The sequence below is a fragment of the Phallusia mammillata genome, chromosome 2 (assembly GCF_965637545.1).
Source record: "Phallusia mammillata chromosome 2, kaPhaMamm4.hap1.1, whole genome shotgun sequence".
In the NCBI taxonomy this organism is placed as follows: Eukaryota; Metazoa; Chordata; class Ascidiacea; order Phlebobranchia; family Ascidiidae; genus Phallusia; species Phallusia mammillata.
In genome coordinates, this window is record NC_137253.1 from 22822678 (window position 1) to 22840884 (window position 18207).

At 39.3% G+C, this 18207-nt stretch overlaps 1 protein-coding gene across 2 annotated transcripts; it reads left to right on the top strand.

The window, feature by feature from the left end:
* Positions 1 to 519: 519 nt before the first annotated feature.
* On the top strand, positions 520 to 17437 carry LOC145214313 (uncharacterized). 2 transcript variants are annotated; one of them, XM_080082815.1, is made up of 25 exons: positions 520 to 726; positions 1111 to 1275; positions 1625 to 1758; positions 2653 to 2890; positions 3397 to 3541; positions 4047 to 4122; positions 5703 to 5866; positions 6045 to 6091; positions 8079 to 8517; positions 8931 to 9085; positions 9357 to 9511; positions 10455 to 10688; positions 10947 to 11084; positions 11201 to 11362; positions 11896 to 12143; positions 12514 to 12651; positions 12773 to 12917; positions 13121 to 13235; positions 13505 to 13826; positions 14166 to 14403; positions 14481 to 14584; positions 14835 to 14949; positions 15020 to 15096; positions 15776 to 15966; positions 16280 to 17437. In XM_080082815.1, the coding sequence occupies exons 1-25, from the start codon at positions 651 to 653 to the stop codon at positions 17284 to 17286; spliced, it is 5028 nt and encodes a 1675-aa protein (XP_079938941.1). In that variant the 5' UTR covers positions 520 to 650; the 3' UTR covers positions 17287 to 17437. The 2 variants fall into 2 exon arrangements, with proteins under 2 accessions (XP_079938941.1, XP_079938942.1); XM_080082816.1 differs by lacking the exons at positions 520 to 726; positions 1111 to 1275; positions 1625 to 1758; ... (3 more) ...; positions 5703 to 5866; positions 6045 to 6091 and adding an exon at positions 6158 to 7730.
* The last annotated feature ends 770 nt before the right edge of the window (positions 17438 to 18207 follow it).

The window sequence follows — 18207 nt, forward strand, 5'->3', positions numbered from 1 at the left end:
TAAAATTTTAGCTGAAAAGTTCCAGCGTAAAAAGTTTCAGTGAAAGGTTTTGCCTTCGAAATATTGCCCTTAAGCTGTCTTTCTGTTTAGGGAATTATGACTTCAAATTCTGTGTGAATAACAACATTGTTTTAGATTCCCGCGAACAAGATAAATTATTGTCGCATGGTGGTGCTATGGAGCAATCAGCTGTTCGCCGGCGTTTCTATGACATCACAGTGTCATCGACGCGGAACGATAGTTCCCCTAACGTGATACTTGGAGATTTGGCAGAATGTTTACAGTGCAGCGCCAGGGTGTACAAGTAGTTTCGGCAGGTCGAAGTATTTGGTCATGATTTACATATTCTAAGGTTAAACATGATTTGGGTTGTTATGTGAAAACTGTTCAACTATGTAAATTAATTTAAAATGTTAATGTTGTTGTTGTGAGGAAAATGCCATGTCAGTAAGACATTAATTTCAGCTACAGTTTATGTGTTTGTTTTTTGTGCCTAAAACTTTGTAATTTACAGCCTATTTGATAAAATGTTTAAGACTGTTGTAAATACTGGAATGTCATTTTAGCTCTTGTATTTATTAGATTAGCTTAAAAATTTGACACCACCTTCTTCTCAAGGCAAAATAAGATGACTTGTCATAATTCAAGGAATGTCTTATGAAACCAAAATGCCAACAAGCTTTGCTGATATTATTTCTTTTTGCAATGACACTCAATCTGAAAGAGGTAAGTCATTTTTCATTTAAATTAACTTCACATTATTCAGTTGCATGCTTGATGTTAATATCAAAAAATGATTGTTATAACAAATATATAATATATTCGTCACTTGTATTTTATTTAATACGTGTTTTAATAAAACATTTTGTGTTGCAATAAAGAACACACAAAATCAGATTATTTTGTGTGTATAAATACAGAATTTAGTGAGTTTCTTTACTCTGCAATCTTAATTATATATTCTCACCAACTGACCATATTTTGGAAAATATATTGTGCTAAAACCAAAGTTCGTTCACAAACCCTTGCATTGCTCATTTAACACTGTTCATAATTATCAATGTGATAATTGTGCATGTTTTGTATCTACTAACCCATTTGCATGGCTAGGTCATAGTCCCATTACTAACCGAAATGAAATTGGTTTGGAAACCATGAGTCTTCGATCAAAAAGTCCAACAAACTATGTGCTTGATAAGCGATATGCTTCACCTATTGACAAAGAGGCACATGAGCTTTCAGCACGCAAGCGACATGCCATTTTAAACACATCAGGTATGAGTTTAAAAAAGAGCCCGCAAAAATGTTCTTCAAACTTGCAACATAGTTTAAAGTTGTAAACATAAATATATTATTGTGCATGATAATGACACATTTTCGATTACTCAGGTATTTAAGTGAATAACTGAAACATGCATTTTGCTACATGTTGTGTGTTGGCTACTTCTGAGAGGCAATTCTGTTAGAATTGTGCCTTGACATTAGTCATGTTATGTTTTAAAAATGTGATCCCATTTATTAAGATCACATTGTTGAGGTGTGGTTTGTGTCAAGTAACCTCAAATTGTAATGCATTGTTCTGTCCATGGCTTGTTTTATGGTTTATTTTGTTATTTGTTTGCAGAAAAGAACTGGAAAGTTGACCTCCGAAGTAAAATAGAAACAGACTTAACAGACCAAGTGCAACAGGCATTAGCACCAGTTTTAGGCCCAAAACAGAAAGAAAGAAAAAAGAACGAACGTCAAAAGAATCTACAGGTGAAATACCTGTTTAGTTACTATGAAGTGCCGAAATTGGTTGATTATAAACTCAATGTGTACAAGCCACTTGACATGCTATGATTGCTAAGTGCTACCGACCGCACATGGGGTATACTGCTTGATCATACTTTGGCACGTACAGAAACAGCCTAACATGTTTTCGGTGAAAGAGAATACAGGCACTAGCAGCCATTATTCAATGTAGCCATTCTTCGGCGTAACAAGCTTTGTTCGTTTTTCCACCCCTTTCACCTTATCAATAGAAGTAGGAGGTGGTGGTGCAGTTTTGTAGCGTGCTCGTCCCTTATTGTGCGCCGGTCCCTGAAAAGCTTAATACACTGTCATCCGAGTAGTCCTGGAGGTCACTCCAACAACTTTGACGTGCGCAGCGTGACTGCTGTGTCGGACACAATAGAATCACAGCCAATTATGCGGCCTGGACCGGCACCCGTTTATAAATCATATGATATGTACCTCTTATATAAACTTTAAACTCTGCCAATGTCAGAAAAAAATACCTGTCTACAGAAAGAAGTAATATAATATATCCGATTTGCTGAACAACGTACCTTAGGAAGTAAATTTGTGGAATCGAAGTAAATCCGGTTTCACGGTTTGTCCATATTCGATGCTCAAGCACTTTTAGACCTCCACATGTGTTAAGACCAACGGGGTTTCTTCTTTTACTCTGTACATAGTGACGTTAGGGGTCTCGACTGGCATAACAAGCAAAAGTCTTACGAAACCAGAATATTATCAAAAAATACACAATTATGACTTTTTGTGGATTTTATCTAGAAAGATAAAGAGATTCCCAACTGTTTTCACTTCACATTGACAGCAAACTATAGGATCCAACATTTTCTATTTAACCACAATTCGTCATTGCAGACGATGAAGTTAGGCAACTTCTACCAGCACAAAATTTCTCCACGATTTTCGTTCGAAGCCAACCAATCCGAAAGCAGCAAGGGCGGAGGCTTCAAATATATTGACGTAAACTATCTGCCCGGAAACCGAATGGTTGGAGGAGGAACCGGCTCATATATGTCTAAGGATTTTAAAGACATGGTCCCGAGGTCCCTGGCCAATCTCCGGCTTCCGAGGAGGAATGGTCTTCACTCGCATGGTATGTCACGACCAAACAATCTATTTGTGTGTGTTTTTTGACAAAAGGAGATTTGATATGAAATAAATATGAGAAGACATTTGATTGCGTAGCAGTGAAAAATGTTTAGATTTTGCAGAATCTGAATCATTACTATTCACGAACTTTGTGTTGCAATTAACACCACAAAGCATTTTAATTTTTTGTGTATATGCAGAATTTAGTGAGTTTCTTTTTTGCGCAAATTTAACTTTATATTCTTGACAGTTCATAATTATTTATCTATTATTTAGCAACCAGGGAATGCATCACATACTCAAAACTGTCATTTTCTACTACTCCAGGGCCTGTGGAGTACCTACATAATAGTCAAATACAAATATGGCATTTTTAGACAAAATTTCCTACATTATCAAAGGAACTCATATCCAAGATTTGTATGACTATGCTGAACATTTCTTATTTCTCATGTTAAATATATTATATTTATATTTGTACAACGACTTAGTTCGTACTTTTTATATCAGCAATATATGGGTTGGAGGAGTTGGCAAGAGCTCAAAAACACGCAACCAACATCCGCGGTGGGCTTGACGTCACTCTGCTAGATGGGAACCGATCTAATTTCAATTTCCTTAACCTGCCTAGGCAAGATGCTGTAAACGGTCTCAGGTAATATTCGTCAACAGATTGGTCATTTGATAGACATAGAATAGCGTTTACTAAACAACCAACGCGTATGTGATCCGCGTGTATTGGAAGACTTCGTTTTTTATTGTTCTCTGTTTGTCAAAGGTTTTGTAAAAGAAAAGAGTCCGATTCGCAAGAAGGAAATTTTACCGCACTTTGGGTTCAAAATATAGTTGAGGTTCCTGGCAATACAGTTTTTAATGAGTTTTAAAAACCTTGTATTTGGTCAATGTACTTTGCATTTACATGTAAAGATATTCTACAGTTTGTAAACCCATTGTACTACACATTTCCAGTATATCTTTAGGCCTATTCTTGATTTATACTCGTGTATAACATATGTGACGCACTGTCAGTTATACTATATAGTGTAGATTCTTTGACGAAAATTGACTTGCTTTTTGGTTCGAATGAAATAAAACAACACAGATTACATACGGCAAACCTTTTGTCATTTTATAGGTGATAAATCTATTTACATTTGCAGACCCTTGCTGCCGAATGCTATTACATACAACGGAATGAGTATGCCAAACTACGGTTTAAACCGGCGCTGTTTTCAGGTACGGTTGTGTTCTTATTACATTCGTTGTTTTGGTCGCGTTTTCTGTACGAACAATTAGGCTTACACTGTTTGTATATTATGAATGTGCTGCATTATGTATCCCGTATATCATAAACCTCTGTTTAAGGTGCATTTACATTTTAGAAAAAGTCGCCCATCTAGTCTTGTCTAATCAAATAGTAAATACCTGTTTAAGTTATGCTGCAGGTCGCTACAATCCTTATGTATGTTATTACAAACTGCTGGGCCATCAGCGTACCTTAACACCTACATTTATCATTGAAGTGTGTCCCGTTATCATCTGGAATGTTGTAATTTGACTACTTAATATAGCTCAGTGTATTCGCGTTCAGTACGTGCACCTTGAAAAGGGAATCACACACCCTGTGTACCGAACCGAACCACAACTTTTACACCATGACACTCGTCCCCACTATGTCAACATTCGACAGGCTATTGTAACCATGACTTGTCTCGATTAACGTTGATTTATGGGCTTGGTGTTGTTAATGTGCAAACCTTTGGAAGGGTGTGACAAGTATCGGCTTTGTTGGAAGCTAATGCTCTTTAAAACTGCTTACGGTACAATTTGTAGCCAAAAATGTTACTGGAAGAACAACAAAAATACAGAAATGTACAAGTTATAAGCGGGCCAAATATTTTAAACCGAACCTAAATATACTAGCCCGCACACAGCACGAAACCGAAAATTTATTTAAGTTAAATTTGCATGTAGATCTACATAAAGAACTGTGCCTGTATGCAGCAAATCAATACATAAGTTGCGTGCAAGCACAGCATACGTTCTAAAAAGTGAAATTATGGTTAAAAAATGAACTGATGCAGAGTATGGGTTTGAGCCGAAATCTCCGCTTAGGTAAAAACTCATATAACTTAAATAACTAGGTGTAAATGATGTCATAATTAAAGAAACTATTAAAACTGAGAAATTCCTGGGACTGTATGGTATATATGGTAACAAGTTTTTTTGGTATTTTTTAATAGTTGATGTTATTTTTTAATAGTCGTTATTATCAGTGCTAATTCAAGCAAATATTCAGATATCACACGAATCTTGCGTTTGCAACAAAATGGATTTGCTGCAAATCAATTTAATTTATTTCCTGTCGAATGGGAAACAATAACAACTCTAGAATCATGGCCATTGTCAAATACATCTTGGCCAAACAAACCAGTTCCGATGTGAACCGTTTGTCATTTTGTGTGTTTACGTTAAAAAGGATTCTTCATTTTGCATTTGTATCGAGTCTAATGTTTATTGATACACGGCGGCGTTGTAAGTTCTGGATCGATGTGGGCTCGCCGAGCAGAAGCGGCCTGTTGACGCTCGTGTTGTTACAACGCAACTACGCTCAATAGGATTACGATTATCTGAATAAACACTGATCCCAATCACTTAACCGGCAAGATTTTGGTCGCCACATTCCACTTTGTCGCTAGGTGGCAATACAGAGACATTTTTAGGGCATTTCTACATTTGTGAAAACTTCAAATGTATTGTGCTTACCTTATTAGGTAATCTTTGATGTACTTACGTGAAAGTTTTCGTGCATACAGATGTACACCAAGGATGGAATGAACAGCGTTCTAAACTCCAGGTCGCGAAGATGTAAACTTACACACCTCGGTCATGGCAAGTACATGGACAAGCGCGGAGTGGTAATGAGTCGACTCGGACCTTTTTGGCCACAAGGATACGGCCCCGTTTGTCAGTGTCCGGAGTAAGTTACAATTTTCAGAGTAAACAGTCAATATGCTAACCACTATTACTTAGCATGTGGAAAAAACTTTTCATTGTAAACAGCGTTTTGTGTCTGAGGGAAATACATTAGAGTCGCGTCTGTGCACAAGCCAAACTTTACCTTGCGATTCCCACGGTTAACTCGTATCGTGTTGCAGGTTAAGGACGACTTGTCCGAAACAAGAAAACCTTGGGACTGAATACGGTAAGCCCCAACACATTTCTTTACTATAAACTACTCTTGTATTTCAGTTCGCTCCTGTAATTTTCGGTGTCAATTAGCATCTTTGCTCCCTATCATATAGTACCCCAACCCCAGGCATGTATTCGTCCCAAAACGGAAATGTTTATCATCGAAACGTGTTTGTCTTGACATAAAAGCCCCTTTACGCACAATGTATTTCGAGTAAATCAATGAATAATTAATAAGCTATGTGTTCTGAATTAAGCTCCAAGTAATCTGACATTTATGCGGTATCCGGTTTGACCACCTGTTTAACGCGTCATGGGTTGTACAAGAGAGGTTTTCCACTTTATACGTTGTGTAGAACTGAACGTAACACGCAATGTTAAACCACGAATAGTATTTAAATTCCAAAATTCTGCGAAACTATTGCCCTTTACCAGTCACCGTCAAGAACTTATTTTTCTGCAATTTTTTGCAACGTTTTGTCGTTGGTTGCTGTACGAAAATGCATTCTCTTTTTCTTTTCGCTCCTCCCCCGTGATTTCTCACTTTTCTCTTTATCGTTTGGCGACAAGTGCCACTCGTGTCATCTTGAACCATTCACACCCGCGTTTCGGCAACAGTTGGATCCAAGGGACTACGACAACGGTTGGGACGCGCTGTGTTTTGCTTTATAACAGAACGCTCCTCGAATCGCAGTGAAACTTTCCAATCTCGGAATCTGGTTACCATGGCGGGCATTGGAGCGTGTCGATGGCTTGTTATTAACGAGCTCTCGTAGGATTGTCATAACCCATTAGCAGAAATTGTTTTTGGAATTGGGAGTTAGGAGTGGTTGAGGTATCAAGTTGAAAAGGGCGTTAGATCTCGATGAAGTTAAAAGTGTGTGGTAAAATAAACGCAGTAGCAAGTGACAATTACTATTTATGTGTAACTAGGCCTCAAGCTCCCCGAAATGTGTTGATCAAAGCTCAGGCGAAAGTTTTTGAAAGAAGTTGCATTTGTCAGACGCTTGTTTTACCTTTTGTACAGACAGCAGGAATAAGGTGCTTAAAATGTGAAGACAATAGTTTTTTGGGATGCGCAGTAAACATGAATTCTTTGGAAAAGTCGTGCAGAGGACCAGTAAGAGCTTCTCCATGCGGTCACGTGAACCTCAACCGTTCTGCGCTGCCAAGGCTACATCAGCAAGGAGTTTGCAAGCATATTACTAATGGTAGAAAATCATGTGACCACAGAAAGAAAACTCCGACGATTTTATACGACGCCCCCATTACCAGATTCCGTGTTATATCAGGCTTCAACCATCAAACAGATCAACATGCAAACAAAAAGCCTTCTCGGTCAAGCCAGCAGCAACTCAGGGCTCGAACTAACGAGCAGCGCTTAAACGAAGTCCGCTCGCAATGGATTCCCCAGCTGCTAGCAAACCGGGGGATTGGCTTTGACAAAACTTTTCCCACGAACCATTTGCATCGGCGCAGTCGCTTCTGGCCTACAATGGCTTCATGTCTGCCACGTGACTTTAGGCTACCCAAATGGCCAGGTAGCCGCAATGTGATGGTAAAACACCCCAAACTAATTGAATCGTCACCGATTTCGACCGAAAATCTTTGGAAGGGGAGTAAGTTTGAATCTGTCAGCTCCGGCATAAAACGTAAGATATATAACAACACAAACGGTGTTGAAAATTGTTCATGAAGTTGGTATGGAAATGCTTGGGAGACCCTGATTGGGTATGACGCTTTCAATAGGCCTGTTGTACTTTGAAGTTTGTGAAGGGTTTGAGTGATATTTGCAAAAGACTACTGTTATGGGTTTTTTTCCACTCTCCTCTATTTCGTAGCAAAATTGCAGCTTTTGACTCAAAAACAAATATGGTTGGTCTGACTTTATTTATTGTATTTGCGACCAGGTTCTAACACACAGAAAAAAATACTCTTAGGGTTTTTCTTCTAATTAACCCACTTTTTTAAAATAATGTCAAACTTATCCATTTTTACAGTGTCTCGCAGTAGCAACAACAATAACAACAGCAACCCGAGACCAACTGAGAGTCGTTCACAAATCAATATTAATAGCAGTAGCAGAATTTCCAGCGACTCCGGTAACTGGGTGACGAAACTGCAGCAGCATACCCGTCCGAATTTTCGTCCAGAGGCTGTGAATCACAATAACAACAGTAGACCTATTGTCCAGAACCCTGTAAACCATCAACAAGCTGCCAACCTAGGCCTTTCGCCACGGGAACAACCCCAACATGGCAAAAGCGAAACTAATGGTACCAATAACCCTAAAGGAATATGGAGGGGTAAACCGGTGATATATGACTGCGAAAGGTCGTCTCGATCCCCTATGCCGCACTCTGTACCCGATGGAATGGACGAATCCTTGTTATTCGAATCACGTTTTGAGTCAGGAAACTTGCGCCAAGTGCGCAGAATGTAAGTGTTACATTTTTGTCAGGCTCTGCTGGGGCTTTACACATATAATCTGGGTTTGCCCTTAACACTTTTACAGAAACAAATGCTTCGCAAGGATTAAGCTTTATTGGCATAGCACATAAGTCTGCGTATTGTTAGTATCCATTTAATTGAAACTCAAATTTTAAAATCTATTTTGAATGCGGCTTTCTTCCATTATGTAAATGTAAATCATTACACTTTGATAAAAAAGCTTGCCTGCTGTTTACTATGCCCTGTATCTTCACCGTGTTTTTGAAACAAAACGTATTTGAGGCAGTTTTTTTGACTCATTGTCATCTTACTATTTAAGAATTGAATCTCTTATCGTTACTGCGAAGTCTGTAGTTTTCGTTTTCTTTAGAAAACTGTAAATAAGTCAACTTCAATTCCAGATCGGAATTTGAATACGAGTTGGTATTGAGGACGGACATGTACACGAATCGTCACACGCAGTGGTATTACTTTCGTGTACAGAAGGCTAAGAAAGGTCGAACTTACAAGTTTAACATCATCAATCTGCTCAAGAAAGACAGCTTGTACAACTATGGTAGGTATTTCCACAAGTCGTTTGCAAACTCATAATTTATGGTAATTTATATACTCAGTTGTGTACGTCGTTATCTTGTAGGAATCAGCCTGTGTAACAGGATGGTGACCGACAGATCTGTCTCTACTTATCAAATATAAATAGTAATTTAGCCCACTTAAAACACATCGCCAGTTTCCGTCCATAAGAAAAGTTCATCAAAATGAAACATAGAAGCTTGTGTTCTTAATGTGTGACAATTCTGCCATGTGTTTTTTCAATCCCAACGTAGGTATGAAACCTCTTATCTATTCCGAGCATCTCGCAAACGAACAAGGCGTTGGTTGGCATCGTTCGGGTGAAAACATAAAATACATGTCATGGAACAACGCCACACGGAACGCCATCCTCTCATTGGACCTCCAGTACTACTGCCTGGAATTCGAGGTATATAAGTTTACATCACTAAGTGTCACGTATACCAACTTCATAGCTTGAAGCACAGCCTTTGGACTATTGTTTTACTGTAAGAGTAAGTGTTTGAAATTTCGCAGCATGCAAATTTACAACGCCAAATCTTCGTTATATCCGACACCTGAACTTTAGCACAGCTATAACGCACCAGAATTTGCTTTTTGTGCGCCAATGCTATTGTGCGTTCGACGGCCATTCGCGTTCAATGCAAGCCACTCGAAAGTCAATCAACGCGGTCGAGTGGCAGCCGATCGAAGTGTCTTGCGAGTGCTTTTGGCAAATACTTGACATTCAGCGCTTTCGTACTGAACCCGACGCCCCCATAGTTCCAACGTGGCCATCAACCGCTGTTTGTTTGTTCTGTGAGCCGATTTTGTTGTGGATGAATGCACTTTAAAGTTGATACCGCTAGGATTAGTGTCCGATGGAACGTTAAGTGGTTTTATTTGAAGAATCGCTGGAAAGGGATGGGTTTGCTGGTCGCTCGAGTCCATCCTTTTTTTCCTGGGGATGTTGTACGTGCTGTGATGTTACGACGTACATTAGTGTGTGGAATATAGAACTTTCTTTGTTGTCGTAATTTTCTTTCCTTGATACTTTAGGTGTTTCCCGCTTAGCCAACATCGGCATAACATAAAAGTGTATCATTTTAAGGGATGCTGTGCGGTTCTTGTCTGCCATATACATGAGCGCGTTTCTGGCGATTTCGGCATGCGTATTGTTTAATTAAAAGCGCGGTGTTTCTTGATTGGCTGGCTACATTTATCCTTATTTTGCCGTCAATAGCAATCCAATATATAACTTTAAACAAAGCTGTACCCCACTGCAGTCATTCTACGTCAAACTTCTACTGCGTACGTAACCCACCACACTATAGTACCACTTTAAATCCTACTTAAAACGCGTTCAACTGCAGGTCACATTCGATTGGGACGGGGTTGAAGAGGACACAATCTACCTTGCACATTGCTACCCTTACACATACTCCGACCTGCGACGGCATTTGGATTTAATGATGGAAGACCCCGAGGTCGCGCAGCATGTGAAGAAGGAAGTTTTATGCGAGACAACGGCCGGTAACGCCTGCTTTCTTCTGACCATTACCGAATTCCCAGACAGGGAGAAGGACAAGTATAAGGATTTTCATCAGGTAGACGAGTTGGCATTTAATTTTGGTAAATGTGCATCAATATCCCTGGACAGGCTCTAGGCATACTTTTCGTTATGATTTTCCGTCGCCTTTGATACAACTGTACCAATTTATATCGCCTTTTCTTTGTTTTACGAGTAGCAAATGTCAAAACGTTAGTTTCATACTGACATACTGGCATGTTTCTTTGCCTAAACATACACAAATATAACTTTTGAACCCACCTTTTCCTAGTGCTAAGAACACACTTGTGTGCAGGAGAAACAAGGCGTCGTCCTCACTGCAAGAGTGCATCCGGGTGAAACACAAGCAAGTTGGATGATGAAAGGTGTCCTTGATTTTCTCACCTCAGACCAACCCAACGCCAGAAAACTTAGACAGAAATATGTGTTCAAGGTAGCATTAATGTCTATAAAGTCCTATCTATTGTGGTTGCTCAACTTCTAATCGTGTTTGTAGAATTAAAATTCTTGCTATCACGACACCTTGCTGCACACCACAATTTTCTTTAGATTGTGCCAATGCTGAATCCCGATGGCGTAATTGTCGGCAATTACCGAACGTCACTTGCGGCACGTGACTTGAACCGGAACTACCGTCACCCACGTCAGGGAACATTTCCCACGATTTGGCATACGAAGCAGATGGTCGATCAGTTCAACAAAGACCACCCGGTATAGATTTATCTCATTGCTCAACAGTTGTTTCACTTGAACTAGTTGTTTCTAATCTATGCGAATATTATGCCGCTTGTAGCGATACCGGTATTATGGAGAAGTGGCTCTAAAATATGTCTAAAATGTTTGCGCCTTTCTGGTCTCGGCCGCTTGTGCAATCAGCCCAGTTGAAGTCACAAACTCCAAAAAATTCAAACAATAAAATGTATTGCAGCTTTGACAGTGAACTTATTGTGAGCATAACGCACCATTGTGAACATAACACAAAATAAATCTTACCGGCAATTTTATAGCCATGATAATGTCTTTCAGTTATGGTTTGGGATTTATAACGCGAAAAAAACTACCGTACAAAACTTTCACCCTAATTTAAATTTACGCGACTTGGCAAACAAAACAAATACTTAAAGGCATGCTGTACAGCTGGAACTGCGTTATGTTACTTTATAAATCATAATTAGATTACAATCTGTGTAATGTGACTTTTATATGTTTGTTGATCCTTGATTAAATCATGTTTTGACATGCAGATTATCCTCTACTGCGACCTGCACGGCCACAGTCGAAAGCACATGGTGTTTATGTATGGGTGTGAACGGAAAGCACTTTACAATAAGCCTAATGTTCGAAAACCAAGAGGAGATTCTGGAGAAGCAAAACCTGCGACTGAAGCTCCACAAGAGGTGCCAGAGAAGCCTCGAAGTTCTTTGGACGACGCACGCGACTTTGTAGAAGAAAGATTGTTTCCATGGCTTATGTACAGGCTTGCACCCACTAGGTAAAAGTATTTGCAGATTTGTTGCAGGATTATACCTTTGAACAGTAGGAATGCCAAAACTCCTACAATGTAAGAGCGTTTCATGTCGTACTCGGGTTTATTTGACGGTGTGCAAATTGAGCGTAACGGTAGGTTACTTACCTTCGGTGTTTGTTTTTGTTCAAAATTAAATGTTTCCAAATTTACTGTCAAAAAGTAGGTTGTTGAAAGAAACTTGTCAGCTTTAAAGATTACGGTTTTGATCATTTTATGATTGTAACTCGATAATCAGTGCTTGCTTACTGATTAGGTGTTTCGATTTTTTGGCCCAAATAACCACATTTAAGTCATCGATTTTTTGAATTTGTGTGATGTGATACTTTGTTTTTAGATTCTCCTTCCATAGCACAAAATTTGCAGTACGCAGAAGCAAAGAGTCAACCGGTCGTGTCGTGATGTTTCGACAAATGGGAATTTACAACAGTTTTACTATGGAAGCTTCTTTTTCTGGAACTAAGTTCAACAAAGAGTATGTTTTATGCCTTAAACATCATTTTTTGAATTTATAGTGTTTAGTGTTTTGCACTGAATATGCAACAGTTGTAAATACATATGTTGTTATTTTTTTGTTATTTTGTCATTTTACACAGCAAGGGTCGTCATTTTAACATCGACGACTTCCAACTCATGGGACGAAAGCTATGCGAATGCGTTCTCGAATATTCGCGAGTGTGCAATGATCCAATCGCTAAATCCCGCGCCATTCTTGAAATGACTCGCGAAGTTGCTCAAAAGGTTCGTATCGATCCCTTTTATGTCTAACATCAGTCGTTACTCGCTCCATAAGGCGTACTGTAAACTTTGACTGTTAGTTGGGCTATCGATTAGGTTAGGGCCAAAACATGAATTTGAAAATGATTGTACCTAAAACCGACTGAAATGTTGCGTTGTATAATTGTGTCATTTGTTACTAGTCGTAAAATTAGTTTATTTTGTAGCTTCTTCTGGATCGAAAACCATCCACAACTACCTCAATGCCAGTGCTGGCCCCCAAAACCTCCAAGCCGCCCGACAAACAGCTGCAAACGAATTCAACTTCAAATCAGCAGATGGGTATGTATTATGGTCACGTTTTACCTTTTTCTTCAGTAATGTTCTAAGACAGTATTTCTGTGAATGGCAAAACAGAAAATATGATTTTTAAGTTACACTCACCACTATGGGCTTATTTGACGCTAACAACGTGCAAAAATTTTCTCATGTTATTTTACACACCGAACAAAGGAAAAAATCCCCTATTCATTTTCAGGTTCACCATAAATTTCCCCCTTTTCTAACCCCAACAAAGTTAAAAAAACGACAAAATTTTCTATTTTTCTTAGGTCCAGCGCCTGAAACACCGCGCAATGGTTTGACAGCGGAAATTGGTGTCCAAAACTCAACTGACATCGTAAAGTCAATCAACGAGGAATGCAGGAAGCAGACTCGAAGTAAGCAGCCAGTGAAAAGCGATGACCAGCAGCGGACATTCGATGACGTGGCATCAGATTGTGACGTAATTGATGACGTAGAGACACTTTCCGAGACTGTAGTCGGTGAAGAATTAGTAAAGCAACATGAAGAGGAAAACGATCCTGAACTTGATGTGAACTGCTTTAAGTTTTTGCAGCAACTTAATCTACAACAGCTGGAAATGGAATCAGAGTAAGTTTCATGACATTCTTTATTTATGATAAGTGAAACATTCATTAAATTGGGTTACTCAAGGGCATTGGAACGAGGTCTTTAGCTGTTTTTCGAAGTTAAACAAAGAACGCTAAACATTACACAGAACCTCGTTTGCTGAAATATGTCAATTCGGTTAAATTCAGAAAAAGGGAGATAAAAACGCAGCGGTTGCTCCAGAGGCCAGCAAACATACAGGCACTCTAAAGAGTAAAGTAGATGGAAAGCAGTGATTGTGTAAATATAAACAAACCAATAAGATTTGACAGAAATATTGTTGTATCTTAATAGCATTTAAACACCTTTGTTCGGGAGCAGATCAAGCTCGGAGAGCAACAGTGATTCGGAACCGGAGCTTCCTCCCGATGCTCCATCTTCTGGTGGTAAGACTCGCTCCTCCCAGCCGGGAAGCGGAGCACGCAAGAAAAAGAAAAAGAAACGTCAACAGAGAATCGGCAAGTCTGTTTCTGCTCCATCTAACGTGCAATCGTCAATACCGCAGCAAAGAAAAGTATCAGAGGATACGCTATCAAAGGAGACAGTTATCAAATCTAAGGTATAAGGAAAGGCGCCAGTTTAAATATATCAGTAGATGTTAAAGATATTTTTTTAAACATTTTTTCGTTTCTTTAGCAACAAGTTAACTACCCAGGTTTTGTGAATAAATATGCGAATCGAAGCAACGGCGGAATTCCAATTTTTGCGCAGGAACGTATCAAGGAAAGAGCGGCTAGAAGGTTGGTCAAAGTAATCAAATCCATGTGCCACTTCTTTTACACTGTGTTACACATATTACGTGCTTGCTATGCAGTATTAAACTCCTGGATTAAAGTTGACTTACCAGCAACCCAGTTCCCGATTCAGACAAATGTAGCTATGTGACTAGCCAGATTTGTACACGAAACGAAATCTTAATTATATGAAAATTCATGGCTCTATAGTTTGTTTTTTGAATCTTCAACTATGGTTGCGTTTTTTGCGCGCTAGACTGGCCGAACTAAAGGTTGCAGAGGAAGACCGAAAGCAGCAGGAACATCAACTTCGACAGCAATTACTTATGGCTGGAATTCAGGACGGACCGAACGTGCAGTACGAAATACACGTACGTTGGTAATCTTGTTTCGCTGAACTAACATTTCGAGTGCTCTTCATTTGGTGTTCGTAAATTACAGACTGACAATCCAGAAGCCCATGACGGGTATTCAGAGATATGTGGTGTTCGATATAAAGTCAGCAATCAAGCAAGAAAGTAAGTAGCAACGGGTTGGTAATTTTTTGGCGCTTTGTCTACTTGATCGGGCTGTTACAAGGCCATTCATGGAATCAAAAAATACCAGCATATTGACAACATTAATGTGTTTTTTTCTTTGTCCATTTTTTAAGTTTTTTTTTCATATTTTAAAGATTATGGTCACACAGTTTGTCGTACTGTCATTTATATTCTCGAGTCCTCTTCTTATTGACAACTACTCTCGGTATAAGTGCAGTGTTCTTTTAATATAATTAGTTAGGTACCGGTTGTTCTTATTTGTTACCTTTGGGGAAATCATTGTACCCAAGTTATTCTGAGGAAACTAGCTTCGTTAACAACCAAATTTCGATGTTGGTAGCAATTGGTCCTCTATCCAAAATCAGCAATTCGGTACCCAATATATTGTAGTGTATGTAATCTGAAAAAGCCATACATTATAATATTTTTTCATGCTTGGTTTTATTTGAATTAGGCTTGCACCCATTATAGTAGATTGATTTGTTATGGTGTGATTTTACCGGCCAGTGGGTGGAGCAAGAGGATTAAAATTTCTTGTGTTGCCAAGGGACTCTTTAAGAAGAAAGTGAAAAAACAAAATTGTCAAAATAACCTGTTTTGTATCAAATTAAATCGATTCTGCAATTATTCAAAACTACATCATTATGTGGTTGTACAGGGTACAGTACATGCTTTACAACCCGTACCGATCATCGTCGCCGACATCTAACGAAGAACCTCGACCAATGGTAACGATGCGATTCTCACCGCCTAATCAGCTGCGCAGACGGGAGGCGGACGAAATTCCTTTTGCAGAACAACGCAAAAAGTCGGCGGACATTTACACACCCTACCGCGTCCAGGCTCCAGGTAAATTAATTTTACATTAGGTGATCTATGTGCTTCAACCCGTTTAACCTGTATCGAGAATACGTTATGTTTCAGGAACTATGAAGCGTTGTCTTGCCCATTCTGTGGTCCTTTGAGTACACTAAATATAATCGTAACTTAGATTTTATAGCGAAAAGAGGCTCCAAGTAATTGGATGTTTTACCCTATTGTCCCCTAAAAACGTGTACAGACTAAGTTATAATTATCCATAAATGTTTATACTGACAGGCATTTGCGAAAAACAGTACCATAAAATAGACATACATCTTCTTATGGCGTTTAATTTTTTTAGCCGGACGCCTCTCCAATCAACGTGCGTTAAATAGTCTCACAGAGCTTTCGGATTCGTCTGAAACACGAACCGAACCTTCAAGCAGTCAATCCAGCGATTGCGCAATTCCACCTGACGAGTCAAAACAAGTTGACCAATCAGAAGCGCTAACAGCCGAAGGCGAAAAATTCGAGCCCAGATCTGTTGTTGTTCCAATTCAGAAGTACAACATGTCATTAAAGTCGCTCAAGAAACCCTGGCATCAGAAAACAGCGTTTACTGCGTTTTCGGCTAAATCTGATGTGGATTACGAACATCACTCTGGTTCGCCACATGATTCCACAAGTAGTAAGGACCAACTACATACTACTGTATCAGAACTGGTCCTGCCACCCAACATGGACTTAACAGACGTAATGACGGCGCACATGCGTTACCCTGTGCAAGTACATAGGGTCGAAGCCATGAAGCCTCTTCCCAGAGGCAGAACTATATCGCGAGGGCCGCCGATGGTTTTCGGAGAACCCGTAGTAATGGCCCAGAAGGCACAAGACGGTGCACCCCCACCAGTTGCAGCTCCCCCGAGCACTGGAAGCCATAAACGCCGCGTAGACCCGCCTTCATTTGTACGTGCAGCAACATTTGCTCATTTCAAAGACAGTCAGCCTGACTTGTTTATTGAAAATCGACGCGAGCGCACGCTTGACCCTGAGGTAACCGTAAGCCAACCTGAAGCGGAGGATACATACGAACGGCAATTGATAGCGGAGCAGAAAGCCGTACGCAAAGTCGATACATCTGTGCCTAACGAAGACAATAATACTAGTCTTCTGCAGTCGGACGATAGACCGCGTTTTGTTCCAAGATTTGTTGCAGTGGCTCCAAATCGTAAAACCGGGTTCAGCAGCGATGACCAAGTGATTGACACAGGGAGTTTTAGCGCTCGAAGTCGTACACAAGGCTTGACTGGAGTTCCTGGTGAACAATCGGACAATGATTCTAGTCGACAACCGTTTACTGTCAGATAATACAACCACACAATCTACATCTTGCACTTATTTTTCTGTATTGAATTTGATGATGAAATTTGCTCAAATTGAGTGTTTGTTTTCTTTAATATCAACAGTATCGTGCCAGAAATGAATTTTATTTTAATAAAACCAAAACTCTTACAAGGCGCGATCAGGTTTCTTTAACAACGTTGTACTATGCAAGAGGAATCAAAGTATACAGTTTTTTAGGTGATTTGAGAAAGTGTAACCTTGCAACCGAGCAGCTGTGTCCAAATATTTGTTTTGTTATATGTAAAAAAAAAATATTCTTAAGATTTCAACAAGGCATGGCAGCCGTCATCCACAGTTCTGTAACAAATCTTAGTAGGAACACTACATAAGGTTTTAATTAATATTTAATGATAAGTTTTGTCGAAGCTGTCCCACATGAAATCTCACTAGCGTACCAAATAACTTTGCAAAACGTTTAGTTTTCCGCTAATGAAAAATAGCAAGCAGAGGTTGTAAAACCAATTTACTTATATGTGTTGAATATTACTTTTCTCACTGTGTTTCTTAACCCCCGACCAAAACAGTTCATGAAAGGTTTTAAATTTTACGACCTCGAAATACCGATATATTTTCATACCGTTTTCAATATTTTACATTTAGTTGAATTCGCAATGCATTTGTAGGAAGAAAAATAATCCGTGGTCCGGCCTTGGAACACTGATTTAGCATAGGCCTACTGCATTTTCCTTTAAAAGTATTATTTTTTGCAGTTATCAGGTGTTAGTTCAAGTTGTATGATACGACTCGAGTTAAAACCACCAAACAGAAACGCATAAAAAAGTAGTGAAATCCTTTCTCTCATTCTAATCAGGATGCTAGGACGCTAGGTCATTGTTGTGGCATGGCAACGTACCGAATGAAGTTTTTCAAAACGAATATAATTTG